Source organism: Leopardus geoffroyi, chromosome B3 (genome assembly GCF_018350155.1).
Source record: "Leopardus geoffroyi isolate Oge1 chromosome B3, O.geoffroyi_Oge1_pat1.0, whole genome shotgun sequence".
Taxonomy (NCBI): Eukaryota; Metazoa; Chordata; class Mammalia; order Carnivora; family Felidae; genus Leopardus; species Leopardus geoffroyi.
In genome coordinates this window covers 18,166,593-18,190,764 of record NC_059337.1, presented here as the reverse complement: position 1 = coordinate 18,190,764, position 24,172 = coordinate 18,166,593, and the positions used below count along the sequence as shown (strand labels likewise).

General features: G+C 36.1%; 1 protein-coding gene and 1 pseudogene across 14 annotated transcripts in view; both read right to left on the bottom strand.

Moving 5' to 3' along the window:
* MEF2A (myocyte enhancer factor 2A) overlaps positions 1-24,172 on the bottom strand; it is a 167,542-nt gene that overhangs the window by 49,146 nt on the left and 94,224 nt on the right. For 13 of the 14 annotated variants that reach the window (XM_045448773.1, XM_045448777.1, XM_045448769.1 and 10 more), the window contains one exon: positions 16,925-17,128. In XM_045448773.1, coding sequence (XP_045304729.1) covers positions 16,925-17,128 — 204 coding nt within the window. Of the gene's footprint in view, positions 1-10,886; positions 11,026-16,924; positions 17,129-24,172 lie in introns of those variants that run through there. The other variant, XM_045448780.1, reaches the window with a different exon arrangement.
* On the bottom strand, positions 1,860-7,167 carry LOC123582559 (annotated as a pseudogene).

Below are 24,172 nucleotides of genomic sequence, written 5' to 3'. Positions count from 1 at the left end.
CCTTCTATATATTGCTGGATTTAATTTCTGTATTAGTTAGCATAAATAATCTGTATTAGTTAGCATAAGTAATGTGAGATGCTTTAACAAACACAAATCTTAGTGGCCTGATACAATGAAGTTTCTTATTCATATAAAGACAAATGAGGATGTTTCTTATCCCAGAGAGACTTGCATGAGGTTATTCAAAGCCCAGACTCATTTATCTTGTGGTTGCACACACAAAACCTCAAGAGTTCCCATCTGGATTCTCTGCACCTGGCTGGCAAACAGGGAAGAGAGAGTATAAAGATCATGTGGGAGGTATTTTACAGATCAGATCTGGAAGTAGCATGTTATCACTTCTACTCCCATTCCATTGGCCAACTCAGTCACAAGGGCACTCACAAAAGGAGGCTAATATAGAGTCTATATACATGCCTGAGCAAAAGAGAAAATAGATCAAAGTCAATAGTCTCTCAACTAAAAAAGATGTGAATTCAAAGAAGTAGACTAATATTTTGTTTAGGATTTTGCATTTATGTTCAGTGAGACTGACATCTGATTCTTCTTAGAACTCTCCTTGCTGGTTTTGCTATCAAGGTTAGGCTAGCTGCATATAATGGGGAAAAGAGAGTTCCTTCTTTTTCTATTCTCTGGAACAATTTGTAAAATATTGGCATTATATCTCTAAAAATCTGTTAGTATTTGCTTATGAAGCCATCTGGATTTGAAGTTCCTTTGTGGTAAACTTGACAATAACACTACTCAGGTTGTCTATAGCTTTATTATTCCATTTTGTTAGGTTGCATTTTTCTGGAAATTTGTCCATGGAATCAAAATTTTTGAGGCACAATTGGATCCTGAGATTTTATGTGCTCGAAAAAGTACATTAAAATAGCTGAAAAAAATTTAAATGATATATTTGTAATCTAGTTCACCTCTTACCTTTACAGAGAATATTAAGCTTAGGAGAGACCCAAGTACTCTCCCTTCAACCCTACCACATCACATGGCAATTAAATAGAACTGGGACTAGAATCTAAATCTTCTGATGTCCAGTCCAATGCTCTTTTCACTAGGCTGTTTTAGTTCAGCTGGTTCAATAGACTGAATCACTCAGTGAACAAATGAGAGGGAGAATGCAGAGAGGGCTGTGATCAGAAACCACTTCAACCTTGGGAAGAAAGCACATTCTTTTGCAGGTAGTTGCTGGCAGGACTTCAGAGTCCTTCTCCAGTTTCTCCATGATCTTATTCATATATTCCTCAGTAAGAAGTGTGTGGTATTCAAACTATGGCTTCTTTGAATTTTAAAGCCTTATCCAGTTCTGTGATACCCCTAAGTTTCATCGCAAAGATCTCAGCAAATGGTAATGGTACTTCCTTCCCCTACCCCAAGCTAAACCAACAATTTTGGGACACTTAACTCCCTGAAGCTGGATATTGGGCAGTCTAGTAGCTTCAGCTTATCAACAGGATAATGTAATTCTGTTGTATATCTTCACACATAAACACGTATTTTGAAAACTTGATTCTCAGTGCACTGTGAGGTCAGGAAAGTACATCTTCAAAAGTCTTGGCTCTTGGTTTTCACCATCCCTCTCTCTGTGTTTTTTTAAACTGCACGAATGACTTAACTTACTTTTTTCCCCCTTTAATCCAACAAAATTGAGAGCACCCTACTAGGTTATGAGGTTCACTGATAAAATAGATATGGGTTACTGTCCACATGAAGGTTGTGAAGGTCATGTGATCTTCCCATGAGGACTGCTTTCTTACTATAGAAGTCTGACTTGGTTTGGACCCCTTCCTCAAATGCCTGAGGTGGTTTAGTTGCAAAACTGATACACAGGTGTTTTGCTTTCATTTTTTTTTGTAACTAATGAGGCAATTTATTAACCCAGCATTTGTTCTAATGATTCTAGGTGGCAGCTGCCACCTGTCCAGTGATTCTGTCCAGAGCTCTCATCCCTGAGGTGTCAGTTTGCAGCCTCCACCCCTGTCCTTTTCCATTGTTTTCAGCCTCTCTAGGGCTTGGAGGACCCTGTGGGCCATCTTCTTAGAGTCTCTGCTAAAGTGGCTGGGCATGAACTTGTTCCTCTGAAGTCGCCCACAGATGTTGGCCATGAAGCTGACCCCAGCACTGCCCTGGAGGTGCAGGTGCCATACTGTGGAGACAGCTTGTGTGTAGAACCAGTTCTCATCGCAGGGAGCAGGCTCTTTATGCTTGGCCAGCTTGACAGTGTCCACCCACTGAGGGACTTTCAGCTCTCCAGACTTTTTGAGGAAGGCAGCCAGAGCTCTGACAAACTCCTATGGTTCACATCTTTTACAGAAATGCCAGGCATTGAGAGGCCTACACGCTGCCAGCCAGGGGAGAGAAAACAACGGGGTTCCCCAAGAGCACAAGTCAGGCATCCTGCCTTCATTCTTGAAGATATTTTTTCTGGGTATAGAATTCTAGGTTGGAGTCCATATTCTACTTTCTCAACACATTTACGGTATCATTTCATTGACGACAGATTTTCATCTGCTGCTATTTAGAGTCAGCACTCCTTTGAAGATAATCTAATTTTTTTTTTTTTTGGTCTTTTGTTTCCTGTAGTTTCATTATATTTATGTATAGATTTTTTCTTTTTACTCTGTATAGCATTTGCTGAGTTACTTAAATCCATCCTGGAAAATTGTCCTTAGGTCTTCAAATACTGCATCTGCTTCATTCATATTCATTCTCTCCTCTCTTCCCCTCCTTCCAGAATGCCCAAAAAAATTTAGGTTAGAATTTCTAACCAATCTTTTCTCTCAACATCTTGTATTTTCCACTTTTTCATCTCTTTGTGCTGACTTCCAGATAACTTTTTTCAGTTCACAAATTCTTCAACTATGTCAAATACACTTCCAACATGTCTACTAAGTTTTTCATTTTGGTTATTTTTTTTTTTTTCATCGCTCTAAGTATTTTCCTCAAATCTGCTATACCACTGCTTTTATAATTCCCTGTTTCTTGCAAATATTTGCAAGCTTGTTTATGAAACAGTGAAATTATTTATAATCTATGTATAATAACAACAGTATCTGAAATATTTAGGTGTCAGTTATATTTCTTTTTTTTTTTAAGTTTATTTTTATTTATTTTGAGAGACAGAGAGCAAGCAGGGGAGGGGCAGAGAGAGAGGGAGAGAGACAGAATCCCAAGCAGGCTCCACGCTGTCACCACAGAGCCCAATGGAAGGCTCGAACCCACAAACCTGAGCTGAAATCAAAAGTTGGATGCTTAACCAATTGAGCCACCCAGGCGCCCCAGTTTCTGCTATTTCTTGCTGCATTTTGCTTATGGTGCCTTGTTTTCTTTTATGGTTGGTCATCTTTGTATGATGGATGCTCAATGGTTTTGAAAAGTTATTTGATGCCTAGAATTAAAGTGCTTTTCTTCAAAAAGTATATAGATTTGCTTCTTCCAGGAACCTGGAGCAAAAGTTTTCTTGGACTTCTTGCATTATGTGACTTTGGCCAGTGATTCCACACAGTGCTGGTAACCTGTTTTACAACCTTTAAGAAACAGGTTCTCTTTCTTTTCTTATTCTTCTTTCTCCAATCTGTTAAGTACAACAGACCTCTCCTAGCATCTTTTGCAAGTAGGAAAAAGGCAGTGGATATTTCCTTTTTCCTTAGGTTCCAGTTTGATATGAGAGGCAATGTGTTAGCCTCAGAGACCTGAAAGTAATGACTTAACCTTTGCCTCTAGATCCACCAAAGCCTGAAGCTTAGTTTTCAAGTATTTATCCAGATGGGAAAAGAACTCAGGGTAGCCAGAACTTTAAATACTTCTTTACCTTTTAGGTTCTTACCTTTCCTCAGATTTTGGTCTGGCATATTCCTTAACAGCTCTTTGATGCTATAAAGTCATTTTTGTATAGTTCATCTAGTATTTTTAGTTGTCTTCAGCTGAAGGGTTGGTCCAGATAACATGGACCAACATTACATAAATTTAAAAAATCAACACTTTTAGGAAAAAAATGAGCCAAACATTTTCTAATGATATCCATAAAGTTTTCTGATGATGTTTTTGCCTTTTAGGTTAAATGTGGAAAAGAGTTCAACACAGAGCTATCATACAGCCCGGAAAATTCCACTCCTAGGTAAATACCCAAAAGAAATGAAAATATGCCCTTACAAAAACTTACACAAAAATTTCATAGCTGTACTTTTATAACAATCAGAAAGTGGAAACCCAATGTCTATCAACTGATGACTGAATAAACAAAATGTGGTATTTCCATACAAGGGAATATTATCCAGCCATGGAATGAAGTACTAATACATGCTACAAAACAGACAAACCTTGAAAATATTATGCTTAATGGAAGAAGCTGGACACAAAAGAGAACATATTATATAATCCCATTTTTATGAAATATCCAGAATAGGCAAATCCACAGACACAGAAAAAGGTTAGTGGCTGCCAGGATGAGGGAAGGGGAGTTGGGAAATGACTGCTAATGGGTACCAAGTTTCATTTTAGGTTGATGAAAACGTTCTGGAATTAGTGTTCATAGTTGCATAAACTTGTGAATATGTTAAAACCACTAAATGTATAATTTTAAATGGTGAATTTTATGGTCTGTACATTATATCTCAATAGAAAGAACATAAAAAAGTTAATCTCAGGTTTGTCTATAATACCCACTGTGGTAGCCACTACGTACACTAAGTTACCTCACTGAACATTCAATTTCACAGGATAGTGAAAGATTGGGGGGCAATGATTTATAAAGATGCCGAGCAATGTGAATGCACTTTATGCAGGTTACAGAAAACGCTGGAAATCTTTAATATGATTATGAATAATCTCACTGGAATTCATACCTATGGAGTTCTACATCCAGGTATATCAAGATAATCAGTGAAGAGAACTATATGAAATAAAAGCCAATAGCATCTATGAAAACAGCTTTCTTTTACACTCTAAAGCAAACTAGCAAAATAATACAACTTCCCCTCTCTGAATAATTTTCTCTTATATATAGCAGCCACTTATTCAGATGAACATAAACTGATGAATGCTCTCTTTAAAAAAAAAAAAAAAACTTCTATGATTAAACAATACAGTCTGCTCTACCATAATGTGTTTGGGAATATAAATTAGGTGACATGAAACTGGTAAATAGGGAATGGTGTCAGAATAATAAAGTCACTCTGATTCAATGTGGATTTTTCCTAGGCAAGGGGAGCCAGAAAAGTGGGAACAGAAGTATAACGTTTAGCAGGAAAGGAGAAAGACCACCAAACAGCAGGAGCGTGGTGTGCATTATAAGAAAATTGAAAAGGAAGGCTTCAGAGGAGCACTCCCCACCCCACTGCAGGTGGTAGTTATTTCCCATACTTAAATGGCAACCCCTCACCCTCCACCGCTCATTGCTACACTGCCATCTGCACTGTCCTTAGACCCACTATCTCCATCCTAATTAAAGTGCTGCCAGCGTTTCTATTCAAGTAATTAATTCTGTGCATTTATAATACCCACTAACTATACACTAAGTTACCGCACTGAGCAGTTCCAGCTCTTTTAAATTGCTGGTTATTTTTTAGTTTGCGTTCCTTAGAACACAAAATTGCACAGGTATTAGAGTTTGTGAGGCTTTTCAGGAACACATAAACAGCATTACAGCAGAAGCACCTATACTTTTTTAAAATCTGTTTACTTCTATAAAGGTTGGAAATACTATATACTAGGAATCAATGTTGAAGATGGGGCGATACAGAAATAAAGGCATTGTTTCCAGTGTTACAAAGTGAAGACAATCACATCCCCTTCATTCTTGAACTTTATTTCCATTTAAACATACTCTGGGGTCGCCTGTGTGGCTCAGTTGGTTGAGTGTCCGACTTCGGCTCAGGTCATGTTCTCATGGCTTGTGAGTTTGAGCCCTGCATCAGGCTCTGTGCTGACAGCTCAGGGTCTGTAGCCTGCTTCGAATTCTGTCTCCCTCTCTCACCGCCCCTCCCCCACTCACGCTCTCTCTGCCTCTCAAAAATAAAGAAACGTAATAAAAAAATAAATAAATTTAAACACACTCTGTGTTTCTGTCCCTACGAGCTGTGGGTAACATCTGAAGACGTTTTAAGAGTATCATCAATTAGTTACCACTGAAGTAAGCAACACTGCTTTTAGTTCAATTTTAAAGGTCATTATTAAGCTGTGTGCTGGATCTTTGGGAATCCACTGGGAAGAAAGCTCTTTCTCAAAGACTTAGCCTCAGAAGTTCCACAGTCTTCTGAGATAGATTCAGGGTCTTCAAGAGAACATTATTTAAGCTGTGGTTTTGTCACTGCATACTCCTAAAACCCTGGACAAGTCTTTTGCTTTGTTTGGACTCCTACTTTATCATTTAAATGAAATACAGAACTAGATCAGGGTTTCCAAGCCTTCTTATAACACATAAACTCCTTCTCACAATAATTTTGGTCATTTAGTCATTTTTTCCATAATAATAATGAAGAGATTTTAAGTAAAAATACTTTAAATTGTTGCATTAAAGGAGATTATATTATAAAGATTATTTATAAAATAATATTTGAGCACATTCACATTATGGTTAAATTCTAAATATTTCCTTCTTTAATATGATGCATCTCAAATTTTGTATAGATCACTTGAGAAAAAGCATGACATGTCAACATATTATCATCTTTAGAACAAAGCCTAAGCTACCATTTAATCACATTTCCCCATTCAAACCAAATGGAATAGCATTCTTCCTCATAAAATCTCAACATTATTAAAGACCTATCATAACTAAAAGATGGGATCTTAGTCTATTTTTAAAAGCTATAAATGTCTTCTGAAATGCTGATAAATCTACTGCCAGATTAGTATTCTTGTAACAATGGTCTGACTACCCAAACTGCTAAACCACCTCCAAGGGCTGCCCAATGCCCATGAGACAAACGTCAAATGCCACAGTTGGTATGCAAGACACTCTATCAACTACACCCAATCTGTCTGATCTTCACTTTTATTAGTCACATATACAAACTATTCCACAGAAATGTGTATGATGTATAGTAAACACTGAGGTTTATTTTTTCTGTTTGTATGTCCAGTGTTTCTAGGACCATCTTTTGAAAAGATTTTCCTTTTTTCATTGATTTCCCTGAGCACTTTTGTCAAACATCAGTTAACCATTCTTTTGAAAAGATTTTCCCTTTTTTCATTGATTTCCCTGAGCACTTTTGTCAAACATCAGTTAACCATGCGTTAATAAGGCATGGGTCTATTTCTGAGCTCTGTGTTCTGTTCTACTGAGCTACATAAACAGAACTTCCTGGATTACTACAGCTTGAGAGTACGTCTCTGAGGTGGAGCATCTGGCTAGAATTCGCCAATGAGCACTTTCCATCTTCTCTCCACCACCATGATTGTACTTCAGTGAGGAGTGTGGAGGCATGTTAGCTACATCAGTATAACGGAATTAATTTTAGAACATTTGCTGGAAACTCTAGGATACAACTGATCTCTGATGCTTTATATTGGTGCCACTATATATGGTAGCCACGAGTCACATGCAGTTACTTAAGTTAAAAATACAGTTCTTTAGTTATATTAGCTATATTTCAAATGCTCAACAGCTACACATGACTACCGGCTACCATACTGGACAGCACAGACATAGAACATTTCCATCACCACAAAAAGCTCTACTGGGTAACGCTGCCATAGATGATGTTATGTGCAGATGTAAGGGCAGGAGCTGCCACCATCAACATGAACAAGTCAGCATCAGGACACAGCTGAAGGCTTGGGGGAGCCCACTTCAACAGACACAGGCTGATCTCTACCACATTGCTAGGTTTTCTTGTTATGTGATATATAACAAGTACCCCTATTTGAAAGAGGAGTTTCAGTCAGGTCTTTTGTTGCTTGTAATCAGAAACCACCTATTTAATATAAAAAAGTTTTCAAAATGTTATCATATACATTATTTTAACTGGTCCTTAAACTCCACAAGGTTTAGAACTTTAATACTGCTCTCTTTTCCTATTAAACAGGTACCATAAATATTCAATAAAATAAACTGATTAGTAGAGCCAAGAAATGCTAATTATAATACTAAATACAGAAATTTCTTTGAACTATATAGTAAGTGAAATATCAAATAACAGAATTTGAGAATTAAAACACCTTTCACAAAATGCCTAAATCCCCACCTAACTGCTTATTTTCTACTGTCATACAGAACAATAACTGGTAGATTTTTCTATACTCCAGTTACAAAACAATTTTTAAAAACTTAATACAACTATACAATTATGGGAAACAGCACTAAAATATTTTAATCATATCCTATTATGGAACAAGCCTATATGAATACTGGTAGCATAAAAAAGCAAGCTGATTTTTAAAATTCCCGTACAAATACTAGTTGCTATTTCTAAGGGTTTTTTTTTTTGCAGAACATAAACATTTCTGAGGTTTACAAGACAGATTTTGGAAATAACAACTCAAGCCCAAAAATTACCACAAAATAACAAACCAGTTATAAGAAAATTTCTATAAAAACAAAAAGCATGACAGAAAATATTCTCCACTGAATTACAAGAGGTAAATTCCAGGAGCACCTGGGTGGCTCAGTTTGGTTAAGCATCCGACTTCGGCTCAGGTCATGACCTCACGATTTGTGAGTTCGAGCCCCGCATCAGGCTCTGTGCTGATAGCTGAGAGAGCCTGGAACCTGCTTCAAATTCTGTATTTCCCTCTTTCTCTGCCCTTCCCCTGCTCATGCTGTCTCACTCTCTCAAAATTAAACATTAAAAAAATTTTTTTAAAAAAGAGGTAAATTCCAATATGAATTCAAGCTTTGCTTTATTCTAGAAGTCTCAAACTTGTTGCTTATTTATTACCAAATTTCAAAAATCCCTAATACTTAAAAACCAATCTTTAAAGGTTTATCTTCTGATCTTTCACCGCTAATCAATTAAAGTAAGAACTTATAGGAAATATTCTTTGAGTAAAGAAATATCACGTAACTATGTGCCTACACGCATAATGATATTCTTCACAGAATATCCTTAGGATACACGAGTATCAAAAATTGATTTGATTCACAAATCAACCCACCAAACAAAACCTACATATAAGGTATGTTTACTTTTCCAAAATATAAGAGGTTCATACTACCATCTTGAATGGTTTATAGGTCAAGCGCTGACTCTAACTATAAATTTAAAAGTAGGGTTATGACCAATTTGTGCTAAGAAGATCCCTTTCTTTCTTCAGACTCTATATCCCTAGTCTCAAAGCTGAGCTACAAAAATAATTTCAAAATAAAAATGAAAACTATAGAGCTGTCTCAATTTTAAGGAACTACATGTTTGGCCTGGTTTAAAAACACTGCACGCTTGCATTTGCTACCTCTTTATAAGAGAAATATCACTTATGCTACGTATATATCTCACTTCACAAAGGCATACACAGAACATTCTTAAACATGGTAAGTACCCTGTATCTTTTGCATTAAATAAGCTTCTAGCTCTAATAGTAATGTAATATTTATATGCTAAATGATTACTATCTGGTGGGAAACATCAAAATCTTGGGATTCTAAGTGTCTTGAATCTATATTGAAATGTATCCAACAAAGAAACTTCTGTAGTAAGATGAACACATCTTTTTAGGAAACACATCATCTTTTTAGGAAAATGGCAGAAATATGGTCAGTTATTCTCAGTGTCTAATACAATGTCTTATACACAGTATAAATATCAGTATAATAAATTAAAAGTGTAAAAATAATGCATTATATTCAATATTTTTACCCTTTTCCTCCTCCCTTCTTTCAAGCCCCTTTCAAAAAATTACAGTGCAACTTGAACACAATGTATAGCTTGGGAATTACAAGATAGTCAGTAAAACCTAGAGAGCTCTTTCAACGTTTTTATTTTATTTTTTTGGGACAGAGAGAGGACAGAGCATGAACGGGGGAGGGGCAGAGAGAGAGGGTGACACAGAATCGGAAACAGGCTTCAGGCTCTGAGCCATCAGCCCAGAGCCCGACGCGGGGCTCGAACTCACGGACCGCAAGATCGTGACCTGGCTGAAGTCGGACGCTCAACTGACTGCGCCACCCAGGCGCCCCTAGAGAGCTCTTTCAATAGCTATCCAAGCCTTCAGGATCTGGCTTACTTCCCAGGTCTTAGCTATTTCCACTCTTCACACTATACTACTACAGCTGCATTCAGCTGATTTTAACTCCATAAAATAACTGTGCTATGTTTCATTTCCTAATTTCCATTAAGTTGCCCCTCTGAACCAGAACACCTTTCTTCTAGCCCTTTCCCTCCCCAACCCTGCCCTTTAAAGGCCTAAGACAATGTGTCACCTCCAGAGGAAGTTTCCTCTGACCACTCTTCCAATCCTCTGTACCCTCCCTCCCCCTTTTCTCACTGGCCAAAAATATGGCTAACGTAGCAAAGAACTTCCGGAAGAGAAAGAACAACTCATCTGATTTTAACTACAAAAACACTCAATCCCTGACACAAAGACACATAAAAAGGATATACAGGTATTCATCGATAAACACAAGAAATGCATTACAGAAATGTAAGCTATATTATAAAGTGATATATATCACCCCTTTCCCCATGAACTCTTGTTTATATATCAACAACTTCAGTCTCTGATGGACAAAACTCTGACCTCAAGAAAATAAAAATCACACGCAGAGATGCACAGTTCCTTAAAAAGCACATAAATGAAAACCAATAATTATATGATAAATAATAATATTCAAATACACAGTAAAAGTAAAAAGTAAAACTGAAATTGCAGAGCTACAGTGACTGCAGTGTGAGATGGTGCAGGACATGTGAGGAGAGGAGGGGGGCCATGAGGATTGCGTGCCTCACCCTGTGAATCACCATCCTGCTGCTTCAGGCTCTGTTAGGAATAAAAGAGCAGGGCAGGGGCCTGGAGGCGGAGGGAAGCTTTGTCTTGTCTTCAGATGTCTCATTATTTTTTCCCTTTCCCTGCCGCTCCACTGCAGCCCTGTAAAACATTAGGCAAGCCTCTTAAACACTCCCTGTCTGTTCCATTCCTGATCAGTAACATAGGGAGAAAAAAACCCAATTGGCTCAAAAAGGCTCTAAGAGAATATTGTAATACTGTCAGAAACCCTAAGCATAATCGTGCCTCCAGTTCTAGAAGGTCAGCACTAGATGATCTCAGGAGACAAAAGTCATTTATCTTTCTGTTTTGTTCAACTGAGGAACTGTGTAATGCATTGCTGCCCACACATCCCCACCAACCCCTAAATATGTTCAAAGAAGCACGTATGTAAAACCATGTAGGACTGCAATGAAAGGTTAACTCATTAAAAATGTGTTCCCTGGTTTGCAATTCACACCAAAATCGGCGTATTATTTTGAACTATTTGGAAGGCCTTAAAAGTTACAGTTTGTGCTTGCTCACTGCTTGAAATCATTTCAGAGGATATTCTTGGGAATAAAAATATTTAAGAATTTTTACTGCCAAGAGACTGCCCGATAACTTGAAGCTTTTAGTCTCACTCCACTTAGGACAAGTTAACTCAAATTAATACAATATTGCCTAGGCCTCTTCTCCAAAGTTTCCAATTCGGTAGGTGTGAAGCGGGGCACCAGAACTCAGATTTCTAACAAGTGCTCTGGTGATGCTGATACTGCAGGTCAGGGTACCACACCCTGAGAGCCACTGATTCTAAAAGTTGCCGTGCTCAACTTTTACTACCAGCTATTTTTATTTAATAATCGATAGATGCATCTTATGTTTCCTCTCTTTAAGATATTAATGACTTCTAAATTCCTTTGTAATTTGAAAGCAGGCAGGGATTATTAAAACTCAGAAAAAGCAGACTTTCTCATTCTTTAAATCCAAATTATTGTCATCTTACTTCATTTATCACTGTGCCTCAAATTCCTCATCTGTGAAACGGGGACAATAAGAGAGCTCAATCAGATAAAATAAATAAAAGTCCTTGGAAGAGTACCAGGTTATATTAGCAACTTGATAAATGTCACCAATTAATCTTACTGCAATTAATTTCACTAATATTCTATTTATTATCAAGGAAAACTCATTCACATTTGTTACATGTTGAACATTACTGATTTATATATAAAATTGTATCCATTTATTGTGAAATGTTTCAGAGCTCTAATGAATTCAGTAAACTGGGAAGGCAAGGGAGGCTGTAATTTCAAAGACTGAGGTTCTAATCCCAGTTCTGCCACTAAATTGCTACATGACTCTGGGCAAGTCATTTAACGGAGTCTCAATTTCCACTTCCGAAAAAGTTTGCCTTGGATATAAGGAACCAATGAGATAATGCAAGTGGTATTTTTTTTTTTTTTCTTTTTAAGTACCACAGTATTCCTGACATGAGGAAAATACCTCTATCTGGGTGCTGTTTATAAGATATTAACTAGACAGATAAATGGCCATGGTCTCTTATATCCTTAAAATGACAGCACAATAATCTGAATCATCACATAAGCTATGCACTGAATATTCTCCAATACCACCAAATCATAACTATTTTTACAGATCACATACTGGAATATTTAAGATTCCAAATATTTTTGTAAAGTGAGAGGAAAAAAATAGATACAAAAGTAATCTCAGGAATTTATTGTGTAGCAGCTGCTAAAATCCTCACTTCACAGCTTTAGCATAATTTTTATTCTGATGCAGAACCCTTCTATTGGTCCTAGGCTTTTGTTTAGTATAAACACAATGTGTGTGTACACACACACACACACACACACACACACACACACGTGTGTGTGTGTATGTGAATAATGGTAACTGGTGATTTTCATTAATAGTTTCTAATACTTTAAGATAAATCCAATGTTCTTATAAAACTGCATACAACAGTTGACAACTTTTTAAATCTTAATTTACTAAAAAGAAAACATGGGGGTTATAACACTGTCTCTACATTTCAATTAAATTACTACTTTTTGTAGGCCCACAAAAGTGGGCCACATATAAGCATTTTGTACCAATGCTTAATAGGAAAGATACAATGTAGATCTCTGATGACATTTGTACAGAATGTCCCCTACTGAAATATAGAAAACAAAGTAGTGAAACTCATTTTTTGTCAGGAATATACTCCTAAAAAGCAGTGTATAATAAGCATTTTCAAATAAGATGCCATTAATGCAGCAACAATACTCTCCATTTCAAAGAAATCCAATTATGAAGTTTCTTATAAAGTTTATCTTTATGACAATCTCCTAATTTACTAATATCTGGGGCACCTGGGTGGCGCAGTCGGTTAAGCGTCCGACTTCAGCCAGGTCACGATCTCGCGGTCCGTGAGTTCGAGCCCCGCGTCAGGCTCTGGGCTGATGGCTCAGAGCCTGGAGCCTGTTTCCGATTCTGTGTCTCCCTCTCTCTCTGCCCCTCCCCCGTTCATGCTCTGTCTCTCTCTGTCCCAAAAATAAATAAACGTTGAAAAAAAAAATTAAAAAAAAAAATTTACTAATATCTAAGTTTCTGTTTTCATTTATTTAGCTTTCTCAATGTAAGAGATACGCATATTCTACAGGACACTGCAGACTTTAAAAGATCCAAATGCAATTTAAAATATGTAAATGCTGTTGATTTTTTTAAAAAGCTACATGGAAATTATTTTTTACCAACTATAATTGTTAAAATTGATTAAAATTAAAAAAACTGGTTTTAAAATATAGATAATATGAAACAAGGGATAGCAAAGATAGAACACCATTCTATACAGAGGTTTCTGGTATCTGTGGTTAAAATCAAAAGGTAGACAGATGTGAGCACCATATCTTCCTTTATATCTGTTTATCATCACAATATTCGAATACCAACTACTTTTAATGTATTTATTCCATTGTGCTCCCAGAAAACATACTAGATCTAATTCCATAGGCATAATAACATGTGCATTCTTGCAGGTATGGTTTTTAGACATATGGGGGAAAATAAAATCCTACTGATCTTAAGGACTAACTTATATGCAACAGGAAATAGTAAATTCAGGTTAGAGGGCTTATAAAGGTTGTTCTCAAAGTCTTCAGTTAGTCTCACTATGGATCAAGTGCATTAGGAGACACTCTAATGTGGATCACTTATAGCTGTTTATGCCTCCATTTACTGCTGATGAAGCCACAGGAGACAGCTTTTTTACACATCTAGAACACCACACCAACTTGCTCAAAGTTTACAGATATAAAATCTTCAGTTGGTACAAGTTTATCTAAGTGGTTTACAAAACTATGGGTAGAAAGAACAGTCTTGAGCCTGAATTAGAAATGTCTAAATAATACCACTTTGCAGAGTCCATGGTACATAGGAGCCCCTCAAATATTTTTGTTAAATGAACAAATGCACAAAAGTGTCTTTCCAATTACTACAACTGTTTCAAAGGACCCTATATGAAAAAAAAATACTTAAAATTGTATTCCATAAATATCCTTAAATGAGATATTTGTAAGTGCCTGGCCCATAGGAAACTATGGTTTATGTATCTGTCATTACTCTGGTCCTATAAACTTAGGTTGGTTCACAACAATCTTTGTAGCTACATTAGTATAAGCCATTACCACCACTGATAAAAGGAACTCAGATATGTACATACTTCTATTCAGGATGTAGCTGCATTACCCTTCTATGTAGAAGAAAGAACATCTGGGGTAACCACCACTGTCTTATAATGAAGGTTAACTCAGTAAACTTAACATGCAAGGTAAATTAAGCCTTGTAATTTATCCTACCAACAAATTAATACCTTATAATAAGCCAATGTGTCTTCTAACCATTGCATTTATATTATTCCAAACTTCATAAAGAACTACTGGTAATATTCATGTTCACTTATACCTAAGATATTCAATTAAAAAGAAAACATCAAAATCCCAATTGATAATTGACCTGCAAAAGTTTTCCTTCATACTGAAGTAAATTGTAATAGAGACTGCTAAAAAAATGTTTGGGATTTACTCTCTTACACTTTGACTGCTGACCACAACAGAGGTGAAGACTGAGGTAGTCTGAAAGTTCTGTGAGGATTAAATCAGACTATATTCTTCATATTCTCTAAAGAAGTAAGCTTTAGGCTGTGCGGAGCACCCTCAACTTCCAGGGGCCAAGACCAACAACTGCTGCAATGAAAGAGCAGAGTAGTTAGGGTCAAGGGGATGGCTGCCTTCTACAATGAAACTAGCTTGAGTATCTATCTGTTGGCATCATAAAAGTCAACTCTGTTTCTTTGACTTAGGCAGTGGAGCTTTTGATAAGATATAGAGATTTTTAAAATAAGATTTTAAATCAAACACACCAGGGATAATCTCCATTTCAAGGAAATCCAGTTATGAAGTCTCTGATAAGATTACTCAAATAAGGATCCTCTAATTTATAAAATTACAATTCAAAATGCATTGATATATAACAGGGACAGTCTACTGACTTGTATTGCTAAAACCACAAATGCTAAATAATACAAAGTAACTTACAATTGATATAAACATAATTGCATTAAGGGGTTTGGCTAAGAGGTTATCATGTAGTTTAACTGAAATGATCAACAAGGGCAAAATCAAAAGCTTCATACACATTTCAGGGGATGTTCACAGCAGTGAACCATTTAAATAAAACTGTGGGCAACAAGCACAGAGATGAGTTGTAGCTGTAATTACATGATGCTTTTACTTCTCATTGCAATTAATTAATTGCTAAAAAGTAACAGAAGTGCTTTTTTTAAAAAAATTATAAGTAGCAGAATTTTTTTTTTCAGTAACAAACTAAATCAATTAAAAGGAATGGTTGTAGTAGAGAAATACGGTATAGGGAAATTTAGAATGCATTTAATCTGTGGAGGCAAATAAATTAGATTCCTACAAAATAAGGTATCTTTATCTTAACTCAAAATCTAGATTAGGACTTCATTTCTTCTTTTATAGTTAGTTCTTCATTTATAGTTAGTTCTGCATCATTTCACATGGTTTCAGTATTTTCACCAAGGAAATCCATAATTAACTGGGACAGTTTTCTAATATTACAAAAGTAATCCAAAGTATGCATCTTTTTTAGTGGGAGGAAAGACTCCCTTTTGAATAAAAATGAAACAAAATCTCTAAATGTAACAAAAATGACAAAAGCACAAAGCTAATTTAGAATGCCATTAGAAATATATATGGTAAGTTAACTTTTATAAAAAGATTTTGCAGTAGAAAAGAATAAAAGGGGAAAGTATACCGATTCTTTTTGAAGGGCTTGCTTTAAAACACTATTTCTGAATAAGATGGAAATAATCCCCGAATTTTTTGTTTGTTTTCATTTTAAGTAAGTCAGCAGAATTATAAGAGATACTGAAGGACAGCAGAAAAGGTTAAAAAAAAAAAAAGATATCTTCCCCCCACAACTAAAGCACTACTGACAAAACACAAATATTTACGTCATTTTCTTCCACTTCATTAGTGTTTCAAGTTGTGGGTAGTCACTGACATAATGAAATGATTAAGACATATTAAAACTGTAACTTCATACTATTCCAAGTGATATAGTTCATCATATTAACTTTAAAACTCATACAAAATAAGTAATCATAGATAAAATGTTAGATTATACTGCTGTATACAGTACAACAGCCTAGCTTATTTTGTCTCAATAAATAGGATGTTTATAGCATAAGTGGGTCATTACGTAGCAATAATTAGATCCTTCTAAGAAATGATTCAGAGGGAAAAAAAACTATGTATATATTATTATAGCAATAATTAGATCATTCCAAGAAATGATTCAGAGAAAAAAGTAAGTTACATATATAAACTGATTTATAATTTGGATGTGAAAAGCAATCTGACAGTTAAAAGTTATTAAATGGAAGATTCAATTATAACTGCAATTCAGGCATACTAGAGATATGTGTTACCTCAACAATATCCGAGTTGGTTCTGCTTTCATGAGGTTCATTATATTCTGTATACTTGAGAAGAACTTTGTCCATATCAGTGCTGGCATACTGAAACAGTTTGTTAGAGCTGTTGAAAATGATGAGTGCTATTTCACAGTCACAGAGCACACTAAGTTCATAGGCTTTCTTCATTAATCCAAACTTTCTCTTTGTAAAAGTGACCTAGACCAAGAAAAAAAAGGTATATTTTTAGGAAAAGCATTAGCAGTACCTGAATACAGGCTACCTAAAGATGAGCCCTCTTTTAATACTGAGTCAGATTCCAAAGATGAAAAAGGTTCCTAGCTTCACACTCCACATGAGCCTCTACTCCCCCATGTACCACAAGACTACAGTCCTACATTTAACTTCTATCTCCCGACAGAGCAGTCAGTTTCCTGAGGAGGTTTCCCTTTATCCTTCGCTGCCAGTCTGCTGCAGAAGGCAAAGAACCGGAGAAGGACACAGCTGATCACTGACCCCTTATCCAGTTTAAAATTCACAGCCTAGGGATGAACAAATTCCCCAAAGTCCTCAAATTCTTCTTTGAATATTTTTTCCAGTTTCTAACTGGAACCTGTCACCTTAAGTCCTCTCAAACAGAGACCAATTTTTGTTTCTTTTAAATATTATATCTACTATTTGCAAGAGCCTGAAAGGTACATCCTTTCTGCTCCCTACTCTGTCTTACAAATTATTTTTCCTTCCTTCTCCTTCAAAAACTTCAGATGTTTTCAAGTTCACACCATGAAATTTATACCACCAAATAATTCTCCTTGTGATGGGCACCAAATGACCCCCTCATGCACTGATAACTATCACCTGATACTTTTCTTTCTAGCCCTACTCTTATCTCTGGTGATTTCAGTATCTGTGTAAAATATCACTGCAAAAACATCTCCCAACTCCAAATGATCCACTTCCACATGTCAAGAACTCACTCCTACTGTTATACCTTTCACCAAAAATCACCTCCAAAATCTCAACTTCACATATTCCATTTTGCCTCCTATCTAGCTCTTCTATTTTGCATTACTTCTCCAGAAATTCTTTAACCTATATCCAGTCCTCCAATCCATTTTTACCTCACCACTTTGTTACTGTCTATTCTCATGTCCTTTCTTTCCTCTCTAGATTTCATGGTACATCACTATTTTCACTCCCTTACAAACACACATACTTTACCCTTCTCTCATGAACATACTTGCCTGGCACAGCCCCAACCAGGAACTGACCCCCAATACATACACCAATTATCCCTGTATCTTTATCCAAGTAGCTGACAACTCCTGGGAACACACAGGCATGCGCGCGCGCGCACACACACACACACACACACGCCCCTCTGGTGTTTCTGAACTGATGACCATAAATCTCAGCTAACACTCAACACTGCCTAACCATCATAACTTGGTTTGTTTCTCATTAGCCCATTCTCCAAGTCAACTATTTCCCACCTTCTCTGTCTCAAGTCCACTCTCTGCTCATAACTTTGCCTCAAACCACTTCCCATCATCATATCTATCAGTTTAAACACTTCACCTGTAGCTTTCCACATTCACCCTTCTGCTGTTATTGCTGACTTTTCTGTTCCTATTCCTTTCCAGAAGTATCATTCTCTCCCATCAAGCTGTCCTTCCTCTCCACTAGATCAAAGACCGGAAGCACAGAAGCATGTTCTAGCATCTCCTTGGACTCCATACTGCCCCTCCAGTTGCCCCTCCTCTTTGATCTACTTCACAGTAAACATGTTTGAAAGAAATGTCTGTAGTTGTCATCTTCAACCGCTTACCTATTCTTTCCTCAACTATTGCAATCAGACTTCCATTCCCCAAATTCCACTAAGACTTGTCCATGTCATCATCAGCAACCTAATTAATGTGATTAGAGTCAATGGTCACTTTTTTCGTTCTTACCTTACCATATACCTCAGCAGCACTTTACACAGTTGACCATATTCGCACTTTCTTCTCCAGGTGTTTTATGACACAACACTGTCCTGATTTTCCTCCTAATTCAGTGCTTCCTGTCAGCCTTTACAGCTATATCCTCTTCCTTCAATGAGCAGAAGGAAGTGCCTCACCTCTACTTACTGAAGTACCTTTAAGCTTAGGTTTGGGCTCCTTTCTCCTCTTTACCCTCACAGTGAGGTGATTGCATCCAGTTCCATGATTTTAAAAACAAATATGCTCTTTCCATATTCTTCTCCATTTCAGCACATGGCACCACCTCCCATTCACACAAAACCAAAAAAACATGTAAGAGTTATCCTTGGTCCTTCTTATTCCCATAATCTGCCCTATCCAATCCATCAGCAAATTGTGGCGACTCTACCTCTAAAACGTATCTCAAATCTATTCACTTCTATTCACACCACTATCAGCCTGGGCCAAGTTATATCACCTCTCATGTATATTACTGATATAATCATTACATTGAATTTTCTGCTTCATCTATTATACCCTACAATATATGTGCCACATACCTGCCCAAGTGATGTTTTTGAAACATAAATCAAATTATATAAGTAAAAGTTCAGAGCTTTTCACTGCATTAAAAGTAATATCCAAACTCATTAAGTAAACAAAGTAAATTATCTGGCCTCAAACTCTCTATCTAAAGTTATTTCCCTTCACTCTCCTTTACATCCATTAAACTTCACTGATGTGTGGGGCGCGTGGGTGGCTCAGTCGGTTAGGCGTCCGATTTTGGCTCAGGTCATGATCTCATAGTTTGTGGGTTTGAGTCCTGTGTTGGGCTCTGTGCTGACAGCTCAGAGCCTGGAGCCTGCTTTGGGTTCTGTGTCTCCCTCTCTCTCTGCCCCTCCCCCACTCTCACTTTGTCTCACTCTGTCTCTCAAAAATAAATAAATGTAATAAAAAACTAAAAAAAAAAATTCACTGGTGTGTGTTTATGTACATATGTGCACACATGTGTCTTCCTTAACTACCAGCTACTTTCCTCCTTAGGAATTTTGTTATTTTCCCTATCTGTGGAACATACTTCACACTGCATGTTCCTAATGGTTCCTTTCCTAACCTTTTGAAAATAAATATCATTATTTAATCTTTAAAAAACTCCTTATAATATAAATGCACAAACACATATATTAACTTTATATAAATGCATATATATGGAATGTAACATTTTATGCTTGCCTCCCTACTTTCTCTTGCACCAACATCATCCCCTTAACCAATGTTTCTGATTTAGTATTTTTCATTCTACATTTTTGTACAAGATTGCATAACCATATTCACATGTACATGTATACACACAGAAGGGATTTTTGTCAGCCATTTTATAAAACTGGGACTCTACCAATACTCTCTATTTCGCTCATTCAACCACATCTTGTAGATATGCCTCTAAGTCAAATGGTATACTAAGGTATTCTTTTAAATAACTTCACAATTGTTTCATATAAATGTTACAATTGTTTTGCTAGTATGAAAGATATAAAATAAAAATCTCATTTCTTTAACATGCATTTTCCTAATTAGTAGTGATTAGACATCTTTTTCTTGTATTTGTTGTTATTTGAGATTTGCTTTCTCTAAACTGCTTATCTTTTGATCATTTTTGTATTGTGATGTGCTTTTTACTTATCTAAGTAAAAGCTCCTTGTACAGATATATTAACTAGGTTTTACAAATACTTTCCCAAATTTCTCATTTACATATTAACTTTGTTTACATAATATCTGTCATTAAAAAGTTTTAAATTTTTATTACTGATTGCAATCCTGTGTCTCAGAATCCTGGCATTGTATTATATCGCTATAGGAATATAATGAATATAAGAATACCATTATTAAAGTTCACTATTTTAAAATACTGAACTTTCAATCATTTATGTCTTGAAATGCACCTAGATGTACTTGCTGCATTAAAACTCTGAATTTACCAAAGTTTAGTCAGAAATGTTTTTCCAGGGGCACCTGGGAGGGTCAGTCAGTTAAGCGTCTGGTTTCGACTCAAGTCTTGATCTCACGGTTCGTGAGTTCAAGCCCCACACCAGACTTACTGCTGTCAGCACTGAGCCCGCTTCAGATCCTCTGTCCCTCTTTCTCTGCCCCTCTCCTGCTTGCATGCTCTCAAAAATAAATAAAAAAAGAACACTGAAAAAATTTTTTTCCATACTTCCAGTACTGAAGAAGAGGAAGAAAATGACAATCAGCAAAGCAAAAGCATTTATTCCAAGAATAATCCTTACTCTAGTCAAAGACTTTCAAATTAAGTGAGCTATGAACAAATCAGCAGTAAGACTGAGACAAGTAATGCTGCTTCAGAATATCCATTAAGCATGATGGAAGAAAACTCCATAGTTCACTATCAGTAAGTAAAGGATGCCAGTCCCTGTTTTCCTTTCCAAAAATACTTACTCAAAAACATTTCTTCTAAGTTATCAAAGAGCTCAAGATGAAGAAAGGAGTTGGTGGAGGACAATTTATAATAATCTCTTCTCTATTCCTCCAATTTACTCCAAGCCAAAAAGAGCTTTTTCAGCAACAGAAAAATGTGCATAAGAACACACTTCTACTTCAGTGACACCAAAGACATAACGTTGAAAACTATAGTATCAATATTTCACTTTCAAGTTTTATGAATAAAATCTTTTTTCATCTTATCTATAGCACTTAGTCGATTTTTTAAACACTCTGGTTTATTGCTAACAACTTATATGAGAATATAAAATTAACATTATATTCTTATAAACTCTATCATCCCTTTAACTTATTGTTTTTAAGTAATTTCAAACTTACAGAAAATTTTCAATAAGTAGTACAAAATTTTCCATATATCTTCAACCAAACTCCCCAACTGTTAACATTTTACCATGTTTTCCTTCCCTAAATAAATACCTGTACACAATTTTTTTCCTGAATTCTTTGAAATAAGACAGAGGTTATATATAAGGTCCCTTTGCCCCTAAATAATTTTTTTTTCAATTGACGAAACATCATTTATTGAAAAGACATTCCTTTTTCCCCATTGAATTATCTTGACACTTTTGCCATAACCTAAATGCCAAAATCTGTGTAGGTCTATTTCCCAACTCTCTATTTTGTTCAATTGGTTGACATATCTATCTTTTAGCCAATAGAAAATTGTCTTGACTATGGTGGCTTTAGATTTAGTCTTAAAGTTTTATCTATTTTTTCAACATAATACTTACTTTTATTTTTTTTAATTTACATCCAAATTAGTATATAGTGAAGCAATGATTTCAGTAGATTCCTTAGTGCCCCTTACCCATTTAGCCCATCCTCCCTCCCAACAACCCCTCCAGCAACCCTCAGTTTGTTCTCCATATGTATGAGTCTCTTCTGTTTTGTCCCCCTCCCTGTTTTTATATTATTTTTGTTTCCCTTCCCTTATGTTCATCTGTTTTGTCTCTTAAAGTCCTCATATGAGTGAAGTCATATGGTATTTGTCTTTCTCTGACTAATTTCACTTAGCATAATACCCTCCAGTTCCATCCACGGAGTTGCAAATGGCAAGATTTCATTCTTTTTGATTGCCGAGTAATACTCCATTATATATATACATCACATCTTCTTTATCCATTCATCCATCGATGGACATTTGGGTTCTTTCCATACTTTGGCTATTGTTGATAGTGCTGCTATAAACATTGGGGTGCATGTGTCCCTTCAAAACAGCATACCTGTACCCCCTGGATAAATACCTAGTAATGCAATTGCTGGTCATAGGGTATTTCTATTTTTAATTTTTTGAGGAACCTCCATACTGTTTTCCAGAGTGGCTGCACCAGCTTGCATTCCCAGCCCTCAAATACTTTCTTAAAAACAAGGACAAACACAATTACCAAAATCAGAAAACAAGGATATAACACTATTATCTAATTTACAAACTTTATTCAAGTTTCACAATTATCTCACTAATTTCTTTTATAGGGGAAAAAAGACTTTGGTTTTTTCCCTAGCTCCGGGATCCAATTCAGGATTCGATGTTGTATTCAACTGCACCCTGTTTAATCTGAAATACTTCCTCAGTCTGTCTTTCAGGACCTTGGCACTTTCTCTCAATTTGACTTTGATGTTTCTTTCTGATTGTTTAGACTGTATTTTAACAGCTTAGAAGTGATGTTCTCTCCACAATATGTCACATGAAAATGCATATGAAATCCATTTGCCCCCTAACTGGAATTGTTAACTTGGTTAAAACAGTGTCTGCCACATTTTTTCCTTTGCAAAGTTACTATTTTCCCCCTTGTAAGTAATAAGTATCTTATGAAAATTGCCATGTAAATATCCTGTTCACTTATCAAACTTCAATAAACTGATCGTAGCATCCACTCAAGATTCTTGCCTAAAAAAATTATTACTATGCTGGTTGTCAAATGGGGATTTTCTCATTTCATAATACATTGTACCTACATTTACTACCAGTTGCATTTTATTGTAAGACAGTTTGCTTTTCCTCCATTTATGCATTCATTCATTCACGTCAGTATCAACTCATAGGTTATTTTATTCTATGAGTTATAATCAATTAGTATCGTTATTTCTTTTGATGTTTAAATGATCTTTGATTTTACCAGCAAGAGATCCACTATGCTGGTTCCTATGGTATTCTTTTTCTTCCTAAGGAACTGCAATTATATTAAGTTGGACCTCTCTTACCAATCCCCCTTTACAATCACCTTCTCTATAACCCCTTGAACATACTTATTTCCATTCACTTAGTCGTTTTCCTGCTTTCCTTCAGTGATCTTACTAAGGTTTCATTACAATCTATTCTTCTACAGTCACTGTGTAATTTAGTCTTTGCTTTGATATATTATCTTTCCTTTTCTTTCTGGAGTTCAATCACTTTGTTTCATCTATGCCTTAAAAAAATCCATTTCTATTCTTCCTATTTGAAAATTTTGAGTGATTAAAAAAATTTTTTTAACATTTATTCATTTTTGAGAGACAGTGTGCGAGTTGGGGAGGGGCAGAGAGAGAGGCAAACACAGAATCTGAAGCAGACTCCAGGCTCTGAGCTGTCAGCACACAGGGCTCGAACTCACAGACCAGACCACAAGATCATGACCTGAGCCGAAGTCCGATGCTTAACCGACTGAGCCACCCAGGAGCCCCAGGAATGATGATTTTTTTTATGTCACATTCCTAAATACTTATTTACAGAAAATTGTTTCAGCTTGGGAGTTCTCATATAACAAGTTTCTTCCACTTTTCCATTGTTTGGGGGCAACAAA